Source organism: Gorilla gorilla, chromosome 1 (assembly GCF_029281585.2).
Source record: "Gorilla gorilla gorilla isolate KB3781 chromosome 1, NHGRI_mGorGor1-v2.1_pri, whole genome shotgun sequence".
Classification (NCBI taxonomy): Eukaryota; Metazoa; Chordata; class Mammalia; order Primates; family Hominidae; genus Gorilla; species Gorilla gorilla.
In genome coordinates, this window is record NC_073224.2 from 211,208,155 (window position 1) to 211,223,178 (window position 15,024).

Genomic DNA, 15,024 nt, shown 5'->3' on the forward strand with positions numbered 1-15,024 from the left:
GATAACAGTTGCACAATGATTCCCTCAACAAAACTTTTCAGGAAAAAGGAAAAAAGTTTATGTAGCAATACATACAGAACTTAGCCAAGACCACAAAGCATATACCCCTTTAGTAAGAATTTCTGAGTCTGTGGTAAAATACTAATTTTAAAAAACCATATACCTTTTACACATTTAACTACTAAAGGACAGATGTAAATATTTATACAAAAGGATGTTCAGTGTAGTGTTATTTTAATTAGAAAAAATAAAATACAAATTGTTGACACATTCAACAATTAGGGATTGGTAAATTATAGTAAGTCTGACAATACTATGAAGCCAACAAAAGTGATGTCATAGGGAATACTTAACTAGGGAAAGGTTCTAAATAAACGCAGAAAGGTCACACAATAGTATCTGCAGTATTCAACAAGGTAAACCACACCTAAAGCACAGTATATTGCTTTTTAAAAAAAAAAAAGTAAGTCACATCTATCAAAGATGTCACTAAAATTTGCTCTAAGTTTCAAGCCTGACAGATCTAATGCTTGAAGGTTCTATGTTACTCAATTAGATCATGCAGAACAAGTCAGTAATAATACTAGGCAAAAATGGCTGTGGCTCTGCTTCAGTGTGTTCTGCCAAGATACTGCCCAATCATGGAACTTTAAAACAGCTGTGACACCTTCAGGATGAAGTTTAAGTACTTCCCTACTTCTTTATGGGGTTACCACCCATCTGGCATGAAAGCTTCTGCAATCTCATAAATACTACAAAGGTACACACACAAACACTTCACCTAAGGGAGTCTACCGTCTCAATGAGCTATGAGCCCCATTCTCATAAAACCTGCTTGTTCTTTAAAGCCTAATAAAGATTGTAAGAACAGTTTACAATCAGTTATGTAAAGATGTTAAGGAAAATAGTAACCAACAGGAGAGTAAGGCAGTACTAACTAAAATGGTAACTGGGCTTAGAAGCAATCATAGGCATCTTCCTGAAATCCCAGCAGTTTTTTTTTTTTGAGATGGAGTCTCGCTCTGTCGCCCAGGCTGGAGTCCAGTGGCGCCATCTTGACTCACTGCAAGCTCCGCCCCCTGGGTTCACGCCATTCTCCTGCCTTACTTAGCCTCCCGAGTAGCTGGGACTACAGGAGCCTGCCACCACACCCAGCTAATTTTTTGTAGTTTATTTAATAGAGACGGGGTTTCACCGTGTTAGCCAGGATGGTCTCGATCTCCTGACCTCGTGATCTGCCCGCCTCAGCCTCCCAAAGTGCTGGGCTTACAGGTGTGAGCCACCGCGCCCGGCCAGTGCCAGCAGTTCTTACAAGAGAGTAAACTAAAAAGTAACCTGACAGAAGTATAATTGAAGCCTTTATTTGGTGGTTTGCTCACCAGCTGAGAACTAGGATACTCACTTATCAAGAGTCTTTATGGGCTGGGCGTGGTGGCTTACGCCTGTAATCCCAGCACTTTGGGAGGCAGAGGCGGGAGGATCACAAAGTCAGGAGATCAAGACCATCCTGGCTAACACAGTGAAACCCCTGCACTCCAGCCTGGGTGACAGAGCGAGATTCGTCTCTCAAAAAAAAAAAAAAAAAAGTATTTATGGAATGGGTTTTTTTTTTTTAAGACAAGTTTTGCTCTTTCACCAGGCTGGATTGCAATGGCTCAATCTCAGCCCACTGCAAGTAGTAGCTGGGATTACAGGCACCTGCCACCATGCCCAGCTAATTTTTGTATTTTTAGTAGACACAGGGTTTCACCATGTTGACCAGGCTGGTCTCGAACTCCTGACATCGTGATCTGCTCGCCTCGGCCTCCCAAAGTGCTGGGATTACAGGCATGAGCCACCGCGCTGGGCAATGGTTTTTAAAAAGAGCCATTAGTTAGCTTACCAAAGACGCTAAATTCTGTTTATTATTGCACTCATTCTATGAAAACATTAAAAGGCTGATCAATTCCAACATACGAATCTTACACCTACATATCAAGTTCAATTATCATTAACTGAACCACTCTAGCAAACATAATCAAAATACATACTTGATTAAAAGCTGAATTTTTTTTTTGAGACGGAGTTTCACTCTTGTTGCCTAGGCTGGAGTGCAATGGCACCATCTCAGCTCACTGCAACCTCCGCCTCCCAGGTGTAAGCGATTCTCCTGCCTCAGCCTCCCAAGTAGCTGGGATTACAGGCATGCACCACCACGCCCAGCTAATTTTGTATTTTTTAGTAGAGACAGGGTTTCTCCATGTTGATCAGGGGTCTCAAACTCCTGACCTCAGGTGATCCGCCCACCTCGGCCTCCCAAAGTGCTGGGATTACAGGCATGAGCCAGAGCCTGGCCAAAAGCTAAATTAACAAAACCCAAATTTGCTACTTGTTTGTTTAGACAAGAGTCTCTCTCTGTCGCCCAGGCTGGAGTGCAGTGGCATGATCTCAGCTCACTGCAACCCCTGCCTCCCGGGTCCAAGAAATTATCCTGCCTCAGCCTCCCAAGTAGTTGGGATCACAGGTACCCACAACCACACCCAGCTAATTTTTTTTTTTTTTTTTTTTTTTTTTTAGTATTTTTAGTAGAGACGGGATTTCACCATGCTGGCCTCAAACTGCTGGCCTCAAACTGCTGACCTCAAGTGATCGGCCCGCCTCTGCCTACCAATGTGCTTGGATTACAAGCATGAGCCACCCGCGCCCAGCCTGCTACTCCATTTCTAAACCCATATTTCTTCATCTGGCCCCAGCAATGCAAAATTGAAAAGAAAATGACCCTGTATTTCCCCACTGGCCCTAACACATACAAGTCTATCTTAACAACTATGCTGTGCATTAAATTCATCATTTCCTTCCTGCTTTTAATCACAAGATGTAGGACAGAATTTTATTATAGATTAATAAGATAGTACACATTTCAAGTGGACAAACCAAGCACCTAGATGCCCCTCAGACGTCTATAAATCTGCTATGCTACTAAAAGATGCCTAAAAGATCATGGCCTCCTTACTTGTCCCTCTAGAAACAGAAGCCTGATGACCATTTAGAGCCCTTCAGATGTCTAGCAAAAAGCACCAATAAACTATCTTTTTCTACAAAATACTGTAAATTTTATTTATTTTTGATACAGAGTCTCACTCTGTTGCCCTTGCTGGAGTGCAGTGATGCAATCATGGCTCACTACAACCTCTAACTCCTGGGCTCAAGGGATCCTCCTTCCTCAGCCTCCAAAGTAGCTAGGACAACAGGTGTGTGCCACCATGCCCAGCTAATTTTTTTTTTTTTAGAGAGATGGGGTCTCACTACATTGCCCAGGCTGGTTTTAAACTCCTAGGCCCAAGCAATCCTCCTGCCTCGGCCTCCCAAAGTGTTGGGATTACAGGTGTGAGCCACCACGCCAGGCCAAAATATGTTAGTTTTTTTTGGGGGGGGGGACGGGGGGAGATGGGAGTTTAGCTCTTGTTGCCCAGGCTAGAGCACGATCTCGGCTCACCGCAACCTCTGCCTTCGGGGTTCAAGTGATTCTCCTACCTCAGCCTCCCAAGTAGCTGAGATTACAGGCATGTGCCACCACACCCGGCTAATTTTGTACTTTTAATAGAGACGGGGTTTCTCCATGTTGGTCAAGCTGGTCCTGACCTCCTGTGATCTGCCCACCTCAGCCTCCCAAACTGCTGGGATTACAGGCGTGAGCCACCACGCCAGGCCTAATATGGAAGACTTTAAGTTAAACTATTAAACTGTGGGGAAGAGAGGAGTTTAAAGGACTATCAAAAAGGAAGTTTATTAGCCAACTTTTCAATAATCTGGTTCTCCATTCCCAATGCTTTTAGTGTCACTGACAACTGTAACTCCCATTTCTTATTAATCTGTACCCACTGGAAGATAAAATGGCAACCATCCCTACTTTAACAACTATGTACCTCCAAGAAGATTCTAATAACGAGCCCTTCCTCCACTGCTAAAAGGAGTAAATTCTCATAGAGCAGCCTAACAATGCCTCAGATCCTAGATCATGTATAAGATCCCTATGAATTCATAACAAATTTAAGGAAAACACTGCTTGTTAGACTTTATTTTATATTTGAGATTAATCAACTCAGGATTCTCTCAACCATCAATATACAGATCTTCAAAGAAAAATTTCTCCTTGCTCATAAACTTTTCACCTACTTCCTACATTTAACAATGTCTAGGCCAGCTGCAGTGGCTCACACCTGTAATCCCAGCACTTTGGGAGGCAGGGCAGATCACTTGAGCTCAGGAATTCAAGACCAGCCTGGGCAACATGGCAAAACCCAGCTCTACAAAAAACATGAAAAACTAGCCGGGCATGGTGGTGCATGACTGTGATCCCAGCTACTCAGGAAGCTGAGATGGGGGGATCACTTGAGCCCAGAAGGTGGAGGCTGGAGTGGGCCGACATCATGCCACTGCACTCCAGCCTGGGCAACAGAGTGAGAACCCTGTCCAAAAAAAAGTAAGTATAAATCCCAGATAATATATCATTATCTGCTCCAACCAGTTTTATCATCCTCTTATAATCCTAAAGTTTACATTCACTCAATACTCACAGAGCAAACGCTACCAACTCTTTCAAATTCAACTCTAGTTTGAATCCATTCCTCATCATTCTGCCCAAGATTCCCACTTGTTACAGAGGAATCAGAAGTGACTTTTACACCGCCAATTGTCACAGGGAAGACAGAAGTGATTTCAAGAGCTGGTGATGACATATTGACTCTTGAAAATAACCACAAAACCCCAGCTAGGCCAAGTTAATCCAACAAAGAACATTTCGATTTTTCTCTGCCATATTATAGACTCAATCTTCTGCTTTAATTTCTATGGTTTTATCACTTCCATTACCCCTCTGCATCTCTTTGACTCATTCTTCACCTCTTTCTGCATCATGTACTGTTTGTGTGATTTCCTTGTACTTTTTGCTTTCCTTTCAAAGTCCGTATTTCTGTCCTCTACTAATGTTCTCACATTCCTTCACATTAGGGTTCAAGTATTAAAACCAATTATACTTCTATAAAGCCTTGAACTGTTAGGTGATACTGTATTCATTTACAGAGTTTTTATTAACGGTTCACTATATAATACCTCTTCTGTTCTCTCTGGTTCCTCCTTCCCTAAAAATCTTAATAATAATAAGTGGGTTACCTTTTTAACACTTTCTTCTTCCTCTTGGCGTTTCTCATAGTGTGAGAAGTCATCAAAAATGGAAGTGGTGTGCTTGTAGCTGGCTATAATTTTCAACACCTGCTTAGCCTTTTCCAGAGGCACTTCCTGAGTGTCCCTAGAGTTGGTCACTGGTTTATTCTCGTTGTTCTCTAGGCGAATGTGTCGCAGTTGGCTATTGGGAACGTCCTTCACAAAAATCCACCTGACATCAAAACGACCCTTCCATTTGTCCTGGGACCACACACCTGCACATGTGTTGTAGTCCACAGCAGATTTCATTTCTGCAACGCCACAGAAGTGTCCACTGCCGTTGACACTGAAAAGTAAGTAAACGGGGCCTTTCCCGTTCATGGAACGATAAGCAGCATCCAGTCTCTTGTTACCATGCTCTGTGCTGCACCAAATATTATACTTAATGGAACGGTGAATATCGTCCTCAGAGTAGCTCTTAATGATGAAAACCCGGCCATGTTTCAGATTCCAGTCAAAATCTTTGGGGTTATAGTTATTAATGGACCGAAGCTTCTCCAACACTGGGTGGGGTTCTGAAGGAGTAGATCCAGAACCAGCCTGAGACTGTCCTACTCCATTACCATCCACCCCATTATGACCGAACCCACTGCCACGGTTCCGAGGTGCTACCCAGCGGGTTGGCTGAGCTGCCTGTTGCTGGACTGAAAGCTGGGCAGGCTGTGGTGGAGGTGGAGGCAATGGCTGTGTCTGTTGCCCTACTGATGCCTGAGCCACTGGTGGGCTATTGTTAGCCTGCTGACCTACAGGCTGAGGAGACCCCTGGGTTGGCTGACCTATATTCTGAACCAAAGCCTGTGATGAGGGGGCTTTTGCAACGGGACCCTTGTTATCCCAAGTTCCAATATCCATGTTATGCTTTATCGGGGGTGGCGGAAGACTTGACCCTGCAATGCCATTCTTGGTCTTCAGTTTAGGTTGCTGTTTTGCAGGCTTGCTAGCAATATCAGCCCAAGATGCTGGTTTTGGAGGAGCAATGGTGGCTGGAGGCAAACTATTGGAAGCCACGATGTTACTAGTAATGGACCCGCTACCAACAGCAGAACCTACAACTTTTGGAACATTGCTTGCAACTTCTGTGCTACCCAACTTCAGTGCTGCCATCCCTTGGTCTATAGTATTCATGCCAGGAGCCTTATTGAGGGTCTCATTGGCAAAAGCTGACTGTCCATCAATCATGGCTCCACCTAAGGAGCTAGGTGCATAAGCATAATTGCTACTATATCCAGAGCTCTGAGTAGACTGTCCCTGAGAACTGTTATTTCCCCATGCTGAGAAGTCAATCCCACTGGGAAAGAAATTAAAACCATGCTGACCAAGAAATGGAGTGCTACCTAGGGCTCCTGGTTGCCCAAACATTGCATCTGGTAGGAAGTGGGGCTCTCCGTTGCTCAGCTGTCCATAAGAAGTTAAGTAGGGCATGGCTGTGTCACCCCCCGTAGACCAAGCAGCTTCACCCAAAGAATAGGAGAAGCCAATGGAGGGACTGTAGTAACTGGGTAAGTAGGAATCTGACATGGCAGTATATGCATTATTCTGTGGAAGAAAAAAAAAGGCAAATCAAAACACAAAAAATTAACATCAGGCTATTTCCTCCCCCCACCTAGTCACGCAATTCAAATATACTATAAAAAGGAGTGTGCAGGCCGGACGCGGTGGCTCACACCTGTAATCCCTACACTTTGGGAGGTGGAGGCGGGTGGATCACCTGAGGTCAGGAGTTCAAGACCAACCTGGCCAACACGATGAAACCCTGTCTACTTGGGAGGCCTGAGGCAGGAGAATCACTTGAACCCAGGAGGCGGACGTTGCAGTGAGCTTAGATCGCACCACTGCACTCCAGCCTGTGGGCGACAAGAGTGAAACTCCATCTCCAGGGAAAAAAAAAAAAAGTGTGCAGCACATCAGATGATTTCCTATAAACACAAGGGCATTTTTTGTATCATAAGAAATTTTGGTGTAATAACTGAAATGTTTAAACATTTAAAGTTAAGCTGATACAGTGAATATGGGCCTTAGCTTTAGCACTACAACTAAGTAAAGAGAAAACTTAGCATTTCACAAACTGTTTAAGTCCTGAGTGTTGAGATAATCCTTTTATCAACTTCCTACACAAACCAGGTGATAATAAAACAAGAATAACAAAAAGAAATGGAAATTTCAAGTTCTAGCCCAAATGCCTGTACAGCCATTCCTCAATCATAAACCAAAAAGCAAGGTTCACTACCAGTTTATAGTGCTAGCCTCTTGGCAAACTATCTGGGAATATCAATAGATCCCACTACTTAGTTATAACCTGAAAAGGAAATGCACAGTGGTTTCTGGAGGATGTAAAATGAGAAATATGGCCAGGCGCAGTGGCTCCTGCCTGTAATCCCAGAACTTTGGGAGACAGAGAAGGGTGGATGACTTGAGGTCAGTTCGAGACCAGCCTGGCCAACATGGTAAAACCCAGTCTCTACTAAAAAGACAAAAAATTAGCTAGGCATGGTGGCACACACTTGTAGGCCCAGCTACTTAGGAGGCTGAGGCAGTAGAATCACTTGAATCCAAGAGGCAGAGGTTGCAGTGAGCCCAGATGGCACCACTGCACTCTAGCCCGGGCAACAGAGCCAGACTGTCTCAAAAAAATCAAATAAAAACAGGCTGGGCACAGTGGCTCACGCCTGTAATTCCAGCATTTTGGGAGGCTGAGGCGGGCAAATCACTTGAGGCCAGGAGTTGGAGACCAGCCTGGCCAACATGGTGAAAGCCCGTCTCTACTAAAAATACAAAAATTAGCCGGGCGTGGTGGCACCTGCCTGTAATCCCAGCTACTCAGGAGGCTAAGGTGGGAGAATTGCTTGAACTCAGGAGACAGGTTGCAGTGAGCCGGACTGCACCACTGCACTGCAGCCTGGGCAACAGAGCAAGACTCCGTCTCAAAAAAAAAATAAACAGCCGGGCGCGGTGGCTCACACCTGTAATCCCAGCACTTTGGGAGGCCGAGGCGGGAGGATCACGAGGTCAGGAGATCGAGACCATCCTGGCTAACACAGTTAAAACCCCGTCTCTAGCAAAAATACAAAAAATTAGTCAGGTATGGTGGGGGGCACCTGTAGTCCCAGCTACTCGGGAGGCTGAGGCAGGAGAATGGTGTGAACCCAGGAGGTGAAGGTTGCAGTGAGCCGAGATCGCACCACTGCACTACAGCCTGGGTGACAGAGTGAGACTCTGTCTCAAAAATAAATAAATAAATACATAAAAACAAAAGTGAAGTCTTTTCACACACACCCTTTTCACATTTAAAATTTCTCACGAAGGTAAGGCTAAAAATTTTAGCAGACCCAAATCCACATATATAAGAAATTCAGCCTATAATCAACAGATTAAACTTGAAGTATTATTCCAAAATAGGGTAATGAAAATTTGGCTAAAAAGTAGATGACTTACTCTAGACAATGAACTAGATTCTCAGGTTACCCTTCCTCATCTACTCATCTAAGATTTATATTATTAGCCAAATTTTTTTTAAACAAAGACATTTAAGCTTTGGCTTACCTGAGAAAGAAAAATCAAATGCACTTAATATCACAGGTTATGCCAAGACACAGTTGAATGTCTGTATCTGAACTGGCAGGCTCCCACATGCTCAAGCTCAAAAATCTGAATTACACAATGTTTTACAAGAACTACCTAGAATTATGCTCCTAAATGCTCCAACTCTCCCTGTTATAATGATTATGTAAGCAAACTACTTCAATAGCAGGAACCTATTAATAGTTCATTCCTCTACTTCCTTCCCTACTTTTCCTGATTAACTGGTTGTGTTTTGTGAAAACTTTTTTCCAATCACTTGCTCAAGTGGTTTCTATACTTTCAGTGCTGAAAATTTTACACAGGGATTCTACAAGTTTTATGTGATAATCAGATCCATATATGGGCATGCAGTTATTCAGGACTACCAACTATGTTTCATACAGCATACGTTCAGAACTTATAAATTTCTTGACCTTTCAGGGCATTTTGGAAGATATATTGCCAATTTTCCTTTTGGCCTATTAATCTGGGGAGTTAAATTAGTTACAACAGTGTAACTGTCTTTGGGATCAGAGATAATAATACAAAAGAACTGCTGAATCAAACAAGTTTCTACATGCACAGGTCATATTAGTATTTGAATCTACATGCAACTTTAAAAGACTACGCCACAAAAACCTCCAACATTATTGATCTTCATTTGTGCTAAACAGTATTTTAACTTTCACTCCAAAAATCCTATACCTCCCTTCGGTGAGAAATAAAGTTAGTCTCCACAGATGTAGGTGCAGCTCAACTCAAAAATTTCCTGACTCAGCCGGGCATGGTGGCTCACACCTGTAATCCCAACACTTCTGAGAGGTCGAGGAGGGTGGACCTCTTGAGCTCAGGAATTCAAGACCAGATTGGGCAACATAGTGAAACCCCCATCTCTACAAAAAAATTAAAAAGTTAGCCGGGCATGGTGGTCCCAGCTACTTGGGAGGCTGAGGCGGGCAAAATCACCTGGTAGGCAGAGGTTGCAGTGAGCCGAGATTGCACCACTGCACTCCAGCCTGGGTGACAAGAGTTGACACTACGTCCCAAAAAAAAAAAAAAAAAAATTCCTAACTCCAAAATAGTTCTGATAATCTAAGAACCCATAAACTAGAGAAAAGAAAGACAGCCAGTCCTGCAGCACTGAATGAAGTTCAGGTGACTATTTTTTAGAGACCAGATCTTGTTCTGTCACCAAGGCTGGAGCGCAGTGGCTTTTTACAGGTATGATCGTAGATAGCTCACTGCAGCTTCAAACTTCTGGGCTCACCAGATCTTCCCGCCTCCAGGTGATTTTACATTAGAACTTTCCCTATCATATGAATCCAAAGTTTTCTGGGGTGAAAATTCAGAATATTTAACACTGTAAGAATCCCTAAATTCTGCACTGCTACATTCTTGGTAAGGAGGAAGACAATTATTCATGCACATGTTACTGCCAGTAGAGTGTTATCAGTATTACGTTCTCAATACAGTATGGTTGCTGATATTACAGAGATGGGAATCTCAACGGCCTAGGACATTTGCAGTTAACTGTTTTATAATACATTAATAGGTATTAAGGAGGTGAACCCTCAGAACATGGGATTTCCTGATAGAGGGCAGAGAAAAAATACAGGTATTAAGAAAGTGAATCCTCGGCTAGGCGTGGTGGCTCACGCCTGTAATCCCAGCACTTTGGGAGGCCAAGGCGGGTGAATCACCTGAGGAGTTCAAGACCAGCCTGGCCAACATGAAACCCCGTCTCTACTAAAAAAATAGAAAAACTAGCTGTGTGCGGTGGCGCACACCTGTAATCCCACCTACTCGGGAGGCTGAGACAGGAGAATCGCTTGAACCCGAGAGGCGGAGGATGGAGCGAGCCGAAATTGCGCCACTACACCCCAGCCTGGGCGTCAGAGCGAGACTCAGTCTCAAAAAAACAGAAAAAAAAAAAAAAGAAAAAAAAATGAATCCTCAGAAAATGGGATTTATTGGTAGAAAGCAAAGAAAGAATATACCACACCCTTCGATTAGATATGTAAATAGTTAACTACTCACGGGCCTTGCCTGTGGACTCAAGTAAGGTTCAAAATCATCATCGTTTAATCCATCCTTTTGATGTACAGATCCATTTTGTACTAAAGAAAAAAAAATTCAATTAGGAGTGTCCCAATCCTACAATCTTCCTTTCAAATTAGTTCATATATGCTAACCAGAGAAAAACCTTACTAGTTAACAAAGCACGTAAGACTGAACTTCAAAAGGGTAAGAGATGACAGTGAATGCTTAAGCGACAGTCGCCAGTGAAAATGTCCCCCTCCACCCAGAGCAAGTTGATCTAAAAAGGTCATTTTATTGGCTCCTCTGGATTTCCATTCCCTCCCGCTTCCCCTCCCCCATCACATGAGAGTACTTCCAGAGAGTGATCCACGAGGATGAAAAACAAAGGCCTTCTAAGACCTACAGGAAACTAAGGACCTGGAGCGTTTCAAAACCCAATCCACCCCCACCCTTAATGAATTACTCCTTGTTAGCGAAAAAGCTGTTCGCCAGCTGCAAGAACACACCGAAAGGGTCAAATACTTAAGTGTGCGGCACCTGCGAACTAAGCGGCTTCCGAAAGGTCCTCCGCCCGGGGCGCTTCCCGGAGACCCCGCCCCCACCGCCCCGCGTCCCCCTCCCGGCTCAGGGCCACCGGCGGAGCGGGGCTTACCTTTGTTTCCTTGACCTTTTGGTCTCTGCAGGGGAAGGAAACGTCGCCGAGCAGCAAGTTGTCCAAAGGAGAAATGGAAAAGGAAGAACAAATTAAGGCAGGGCCCGAAGGGAGAATAAAGGAGCAGGCCCGAGGGGAGGCGTCAGGAATGGTAGTCAGGAAGAGGCTGAAAATGGGAGGCGGGGGAAAGCGCCAGGCCCGTGGGGCAGGGGAGAAAACGCGGCAGACGCGCCACCGGCGACGCGAGGAACCCAGGGCTTTAAGGAAGGGGAAGGAAACAAGGAAGGAAAACGAGGCCCGCCGAGAGAACGGAACGCGGCGCGGCCCGGCCCGTGGGCTCCGAGGCCCGAGGACAAGCGGGAAGAGCAGGCTGAGGGAGAGGCGCCGGGCGCGGCCGGCCTGAGAGGCCCGAAACCTGGCCCGCAAGAGACGACGCCTCGGCTCGGCTCGGCCTGCCCGGGGGCGGCGGGCCCGGGCCTAGTCGGGCTCCTTCTCGCCTCACACAATGGCCGAGGCATGCGGGCCGGGCCTGTACCTGCTCCAAGAGGCTGCTGGCCGACATGGCTCTCGGATCCTCACGGGTGGCGACGGCGGCGAACTCTCCTCAGCGCGGCGGCGGCGGCAGATGAGCCCCGGCTGCGGGAGCAGGCGGAGGCTTTTGTCCCTGACACTCGGGGGCCTCGGCGGACGCAGCGGAGACACAGCGCGCGGCTCAGGCTCCGGCTCCGACTCGGCGACGCTCTAGCCCAAGACCTCAACGCCCGTCTCTATGCTTTTACGCGCGCGCCCGCCCCTCACCGCCTAAAGCAGAGCGCCGAACAGCGGAGGCGGACGGCGCGCGCGGCGCGAGCGCTGACTCTCACATTCACTCACCCACGCGGAAGGGCCCCGGCGCGAAGAACCCCGGGAAGGGAGAGGCCGGCCGCTGCGCCCTCTGGCGGATTGGAGGAGCGGAAGCTGTGCTTACGGCCTCCCCGCCCCCACCGCCCCAGGATTAAGGCCTAGGGGGTTTGGGACGACCAGGGTCGCACCACGAGGTTTCGACTAACACCTGGAAAGACTAGCTCTGGCTTCAGAAGAACGACAAAAGCCGGTTTCTCAGTGAGGGAGGGGCCTGCGAAGCCCGCGAGACCTTAAAATGAACCTGCCTTCCAGCTGCAAGTGATACCCCACCCCCATCTGGGAGGTAACCCGACCCCTAGGGAGTCACACAGCCCCCAGGGAAACTTCATGGGGGCCCTGTCCGGGAGTGACCCGCCCCCGCCCCCGCGAGGGGCTTGGTCATCCTCCTCTGTTACCCGACTACAGAAAGAGTACCCAGAGAGCAAAACACACACCGAAAGAATCCAGTCTCCCGCAAAAGAGATTCACCCCTTAGCATTGCAGGAAGGAGAATCTACAATTTATTTTCGGGGAAATCGCTGGCCCCAAGATAATCTGTTTAACTGTGGACTTTATTTCCAAGAAAAATACACCTCATGCATCTACACAAAACTTTCAAGGAGTCCGGAGAACCTATGAATCTTAAGGACCTCAAGAGGGAAGCAAGGAAATTAACATTATTGAAATACCAGCTGTGGGCCAGGCTTTGTTGTTAGGTATTTTCAAACACATTAAAGTCTTTCGACAACTTCAAAATCGCTATCAGTCTTTCGGTTTTTTACGACTGGAAAAACAGAAAGCGTAAGTAATGTGCCCAAGTTTACAAAACTATTAAATAGCCAGGTGTATCTGACACTAACATAATGGTATCTCTCTACCCCTACGAGACTCTGTATTAGGGAACCAGAATATAGGGGAGATGCAAAGGATGGGCAAAAGTATTTTCAATCAGAAGCAAAGCCAACTCATGCAGGAATATTTGATACTAGGAAAGCCCATCTAATAGCTTTTGTTATTGCAAGTACGTCGTGGTAAACAGGTAACTAATGCACTAATTGTCAACCTCATACTATCCACACGCTGGATATAGGAGGCTTGGGTGGACTCGGTAAAATAAATAACATGGCATCTTGGATTTAACATCATAATTTGGTCAAAGTGCTCAAAACACTTTTTTTCTCTGCCCATAATCACATTTATGGTAGGAATGAATAAGGTCAGGCACCAAAGGTGAAGGACTTTTAATGTAGACAGTAAAATGTCAAGTCTGGGAGCATAGATTCCATCAAGGGAATGGAATAAACCTAGTAATACTTCTTTTAAAAGATACTCGGCTATGGCGGGCGCGGTGGCTCATGTTTGTAATCCCACCACTTTGGGAGGCCAAGGCGGGCCGGATCATGAGGTCAGAAGATCGAGACCATCCTGGCCAACATGGTGAAATCTCGACTCTACTAAAAATACAAAAATTAGCTGGGCATGGTGCCATGCACCTGTAGTCCCAGCTAATCGGAGGCTGAGGCAGGAGAATCGCTTGAACCTGGGAGGCAGAGGTTGCAGTGAGCCGAGATCACGCGATTACACTCCAGCCTGGGCAACAGAGCGAGACTCGTCTCAAAATAAATAAATAAATAACAAATAATAATAATCAGCCACTTAGCTCCATGGCCCAGATTTATGTATAAACTGTAAGCAGTTGCCTATACTTACCCTTGGAGGCAACATGGCATTGTAAAAACAGCATTAGACGAGAAGTCATATGCTGGGAGACAAAGGGTCTAAATAATGGTTTCCCCACCCAGATGTGCAATACTGGGTAAACGACTAAAACCTTTCTTAGATTCCCTCATTTGATAAAGGGGATGATGGATAATGATACCTACCCAACAGGTTTGTCGTGACGATAAACTTTAAAAAAAGAAAAAAAAAAAAAGCCGGGTGCGGTGGCTCACGCCTGTAATCCCAGTATTTTGGGAGGCCGAGGAGGACAGATCACCTGAGGTCAGGAATTCAAGACTAGCCTGACCAACACGGTGAAACCACGTCTGTACTAAAAATACAAAAATTAGCTTGAGCGTGGTGGTGGGCACCTGGAATCCCAGCTACTCGGGAGGCTGAGGCAGGAGAATCACTTGAACACAGGAGGCGGAGCTTGCAGTGAGCCCAGATCGCGCAATTGTACTCCAGCCTGTGTGATAAAGCGAGACTCTGTCTCAAAAAAGTAAATAAAATAAGTAAAATTAAATTTTTTTAAAAGCTGACATTAAAGCATGTGTGGCAGTGTAAGTTCATTTCCTATAATCCCATTAAGCGATTTAAGTAAAAATTCTCTCCCTCCAAGAAAGAATGGTGCCAGGAGTTTTTATTAGTTCCTTTGGGATGACTTTCTGTTTGCCAGAAGTTCCCAGTTAAAATGCAAATTATCCTTAGGAAAAGGGTAATCTCTAAACCTGGATTCGTTTACCATGATGGCTTTTAACAGGCCCCTGAAGAAACAGAACCCAGAAGACTGATAATATTTAATCACTGGAAAGAGAGAGGGGAAGTTAGAATATGTGGTGTCATTTCATGGTTTGAAGAAAATAATACTGTACTGGAAATGTTTAGATTCTAGGTTCAGCTCTGCCACTGGGTAGATGAAGCATTCAGTCTCTCTTTCAACAAATATTTATTGAGGGCCAGGCAGTGTG

The 15,024-nt window shown here is 45.5% G+C and overlaps 1 protein-coding gene across 1 annotated transcript in view; it reads right to left on the reverse strand.

The window, feature by feature from the left end:
* YTHDF2 (YTH N6-methyladenosine RNA binding protein F2) overlaps positions 1 to 13,080 on the reverse strand; it is a 34,068-nt gene extending 20,988 nt beyond the window's left edge. The window contains exons 1-4 of the mRNA XM_019013815.4: positions 11,988 to 13,080; positions 11,453 to 11,477; positions 10,798 to 10,877; positions 5,152 to 6,738 (exon numbers count right to left, since the gene is read on the reverse strand). Of these exons, the coding sequence (XP_018869360.1) occupies positions 5,152 to 6,738; positions 10,798 to 10,877; positions 11,453 to 11,477; positions 11,988 to 12,014 (1,719 nt within the window). The 5' untranslated portion in view covers positions 12,015 to 13,080. The remainder of the gene's footprint in view (positions 1 to 5,151; positions 6,739 to 10,797; positions 10,878 to 11,452; positions 11,478 to 11,987) is intronic.
* Positions 13,081 to 15,024: the final 1,944 nt, after the last annotated feature.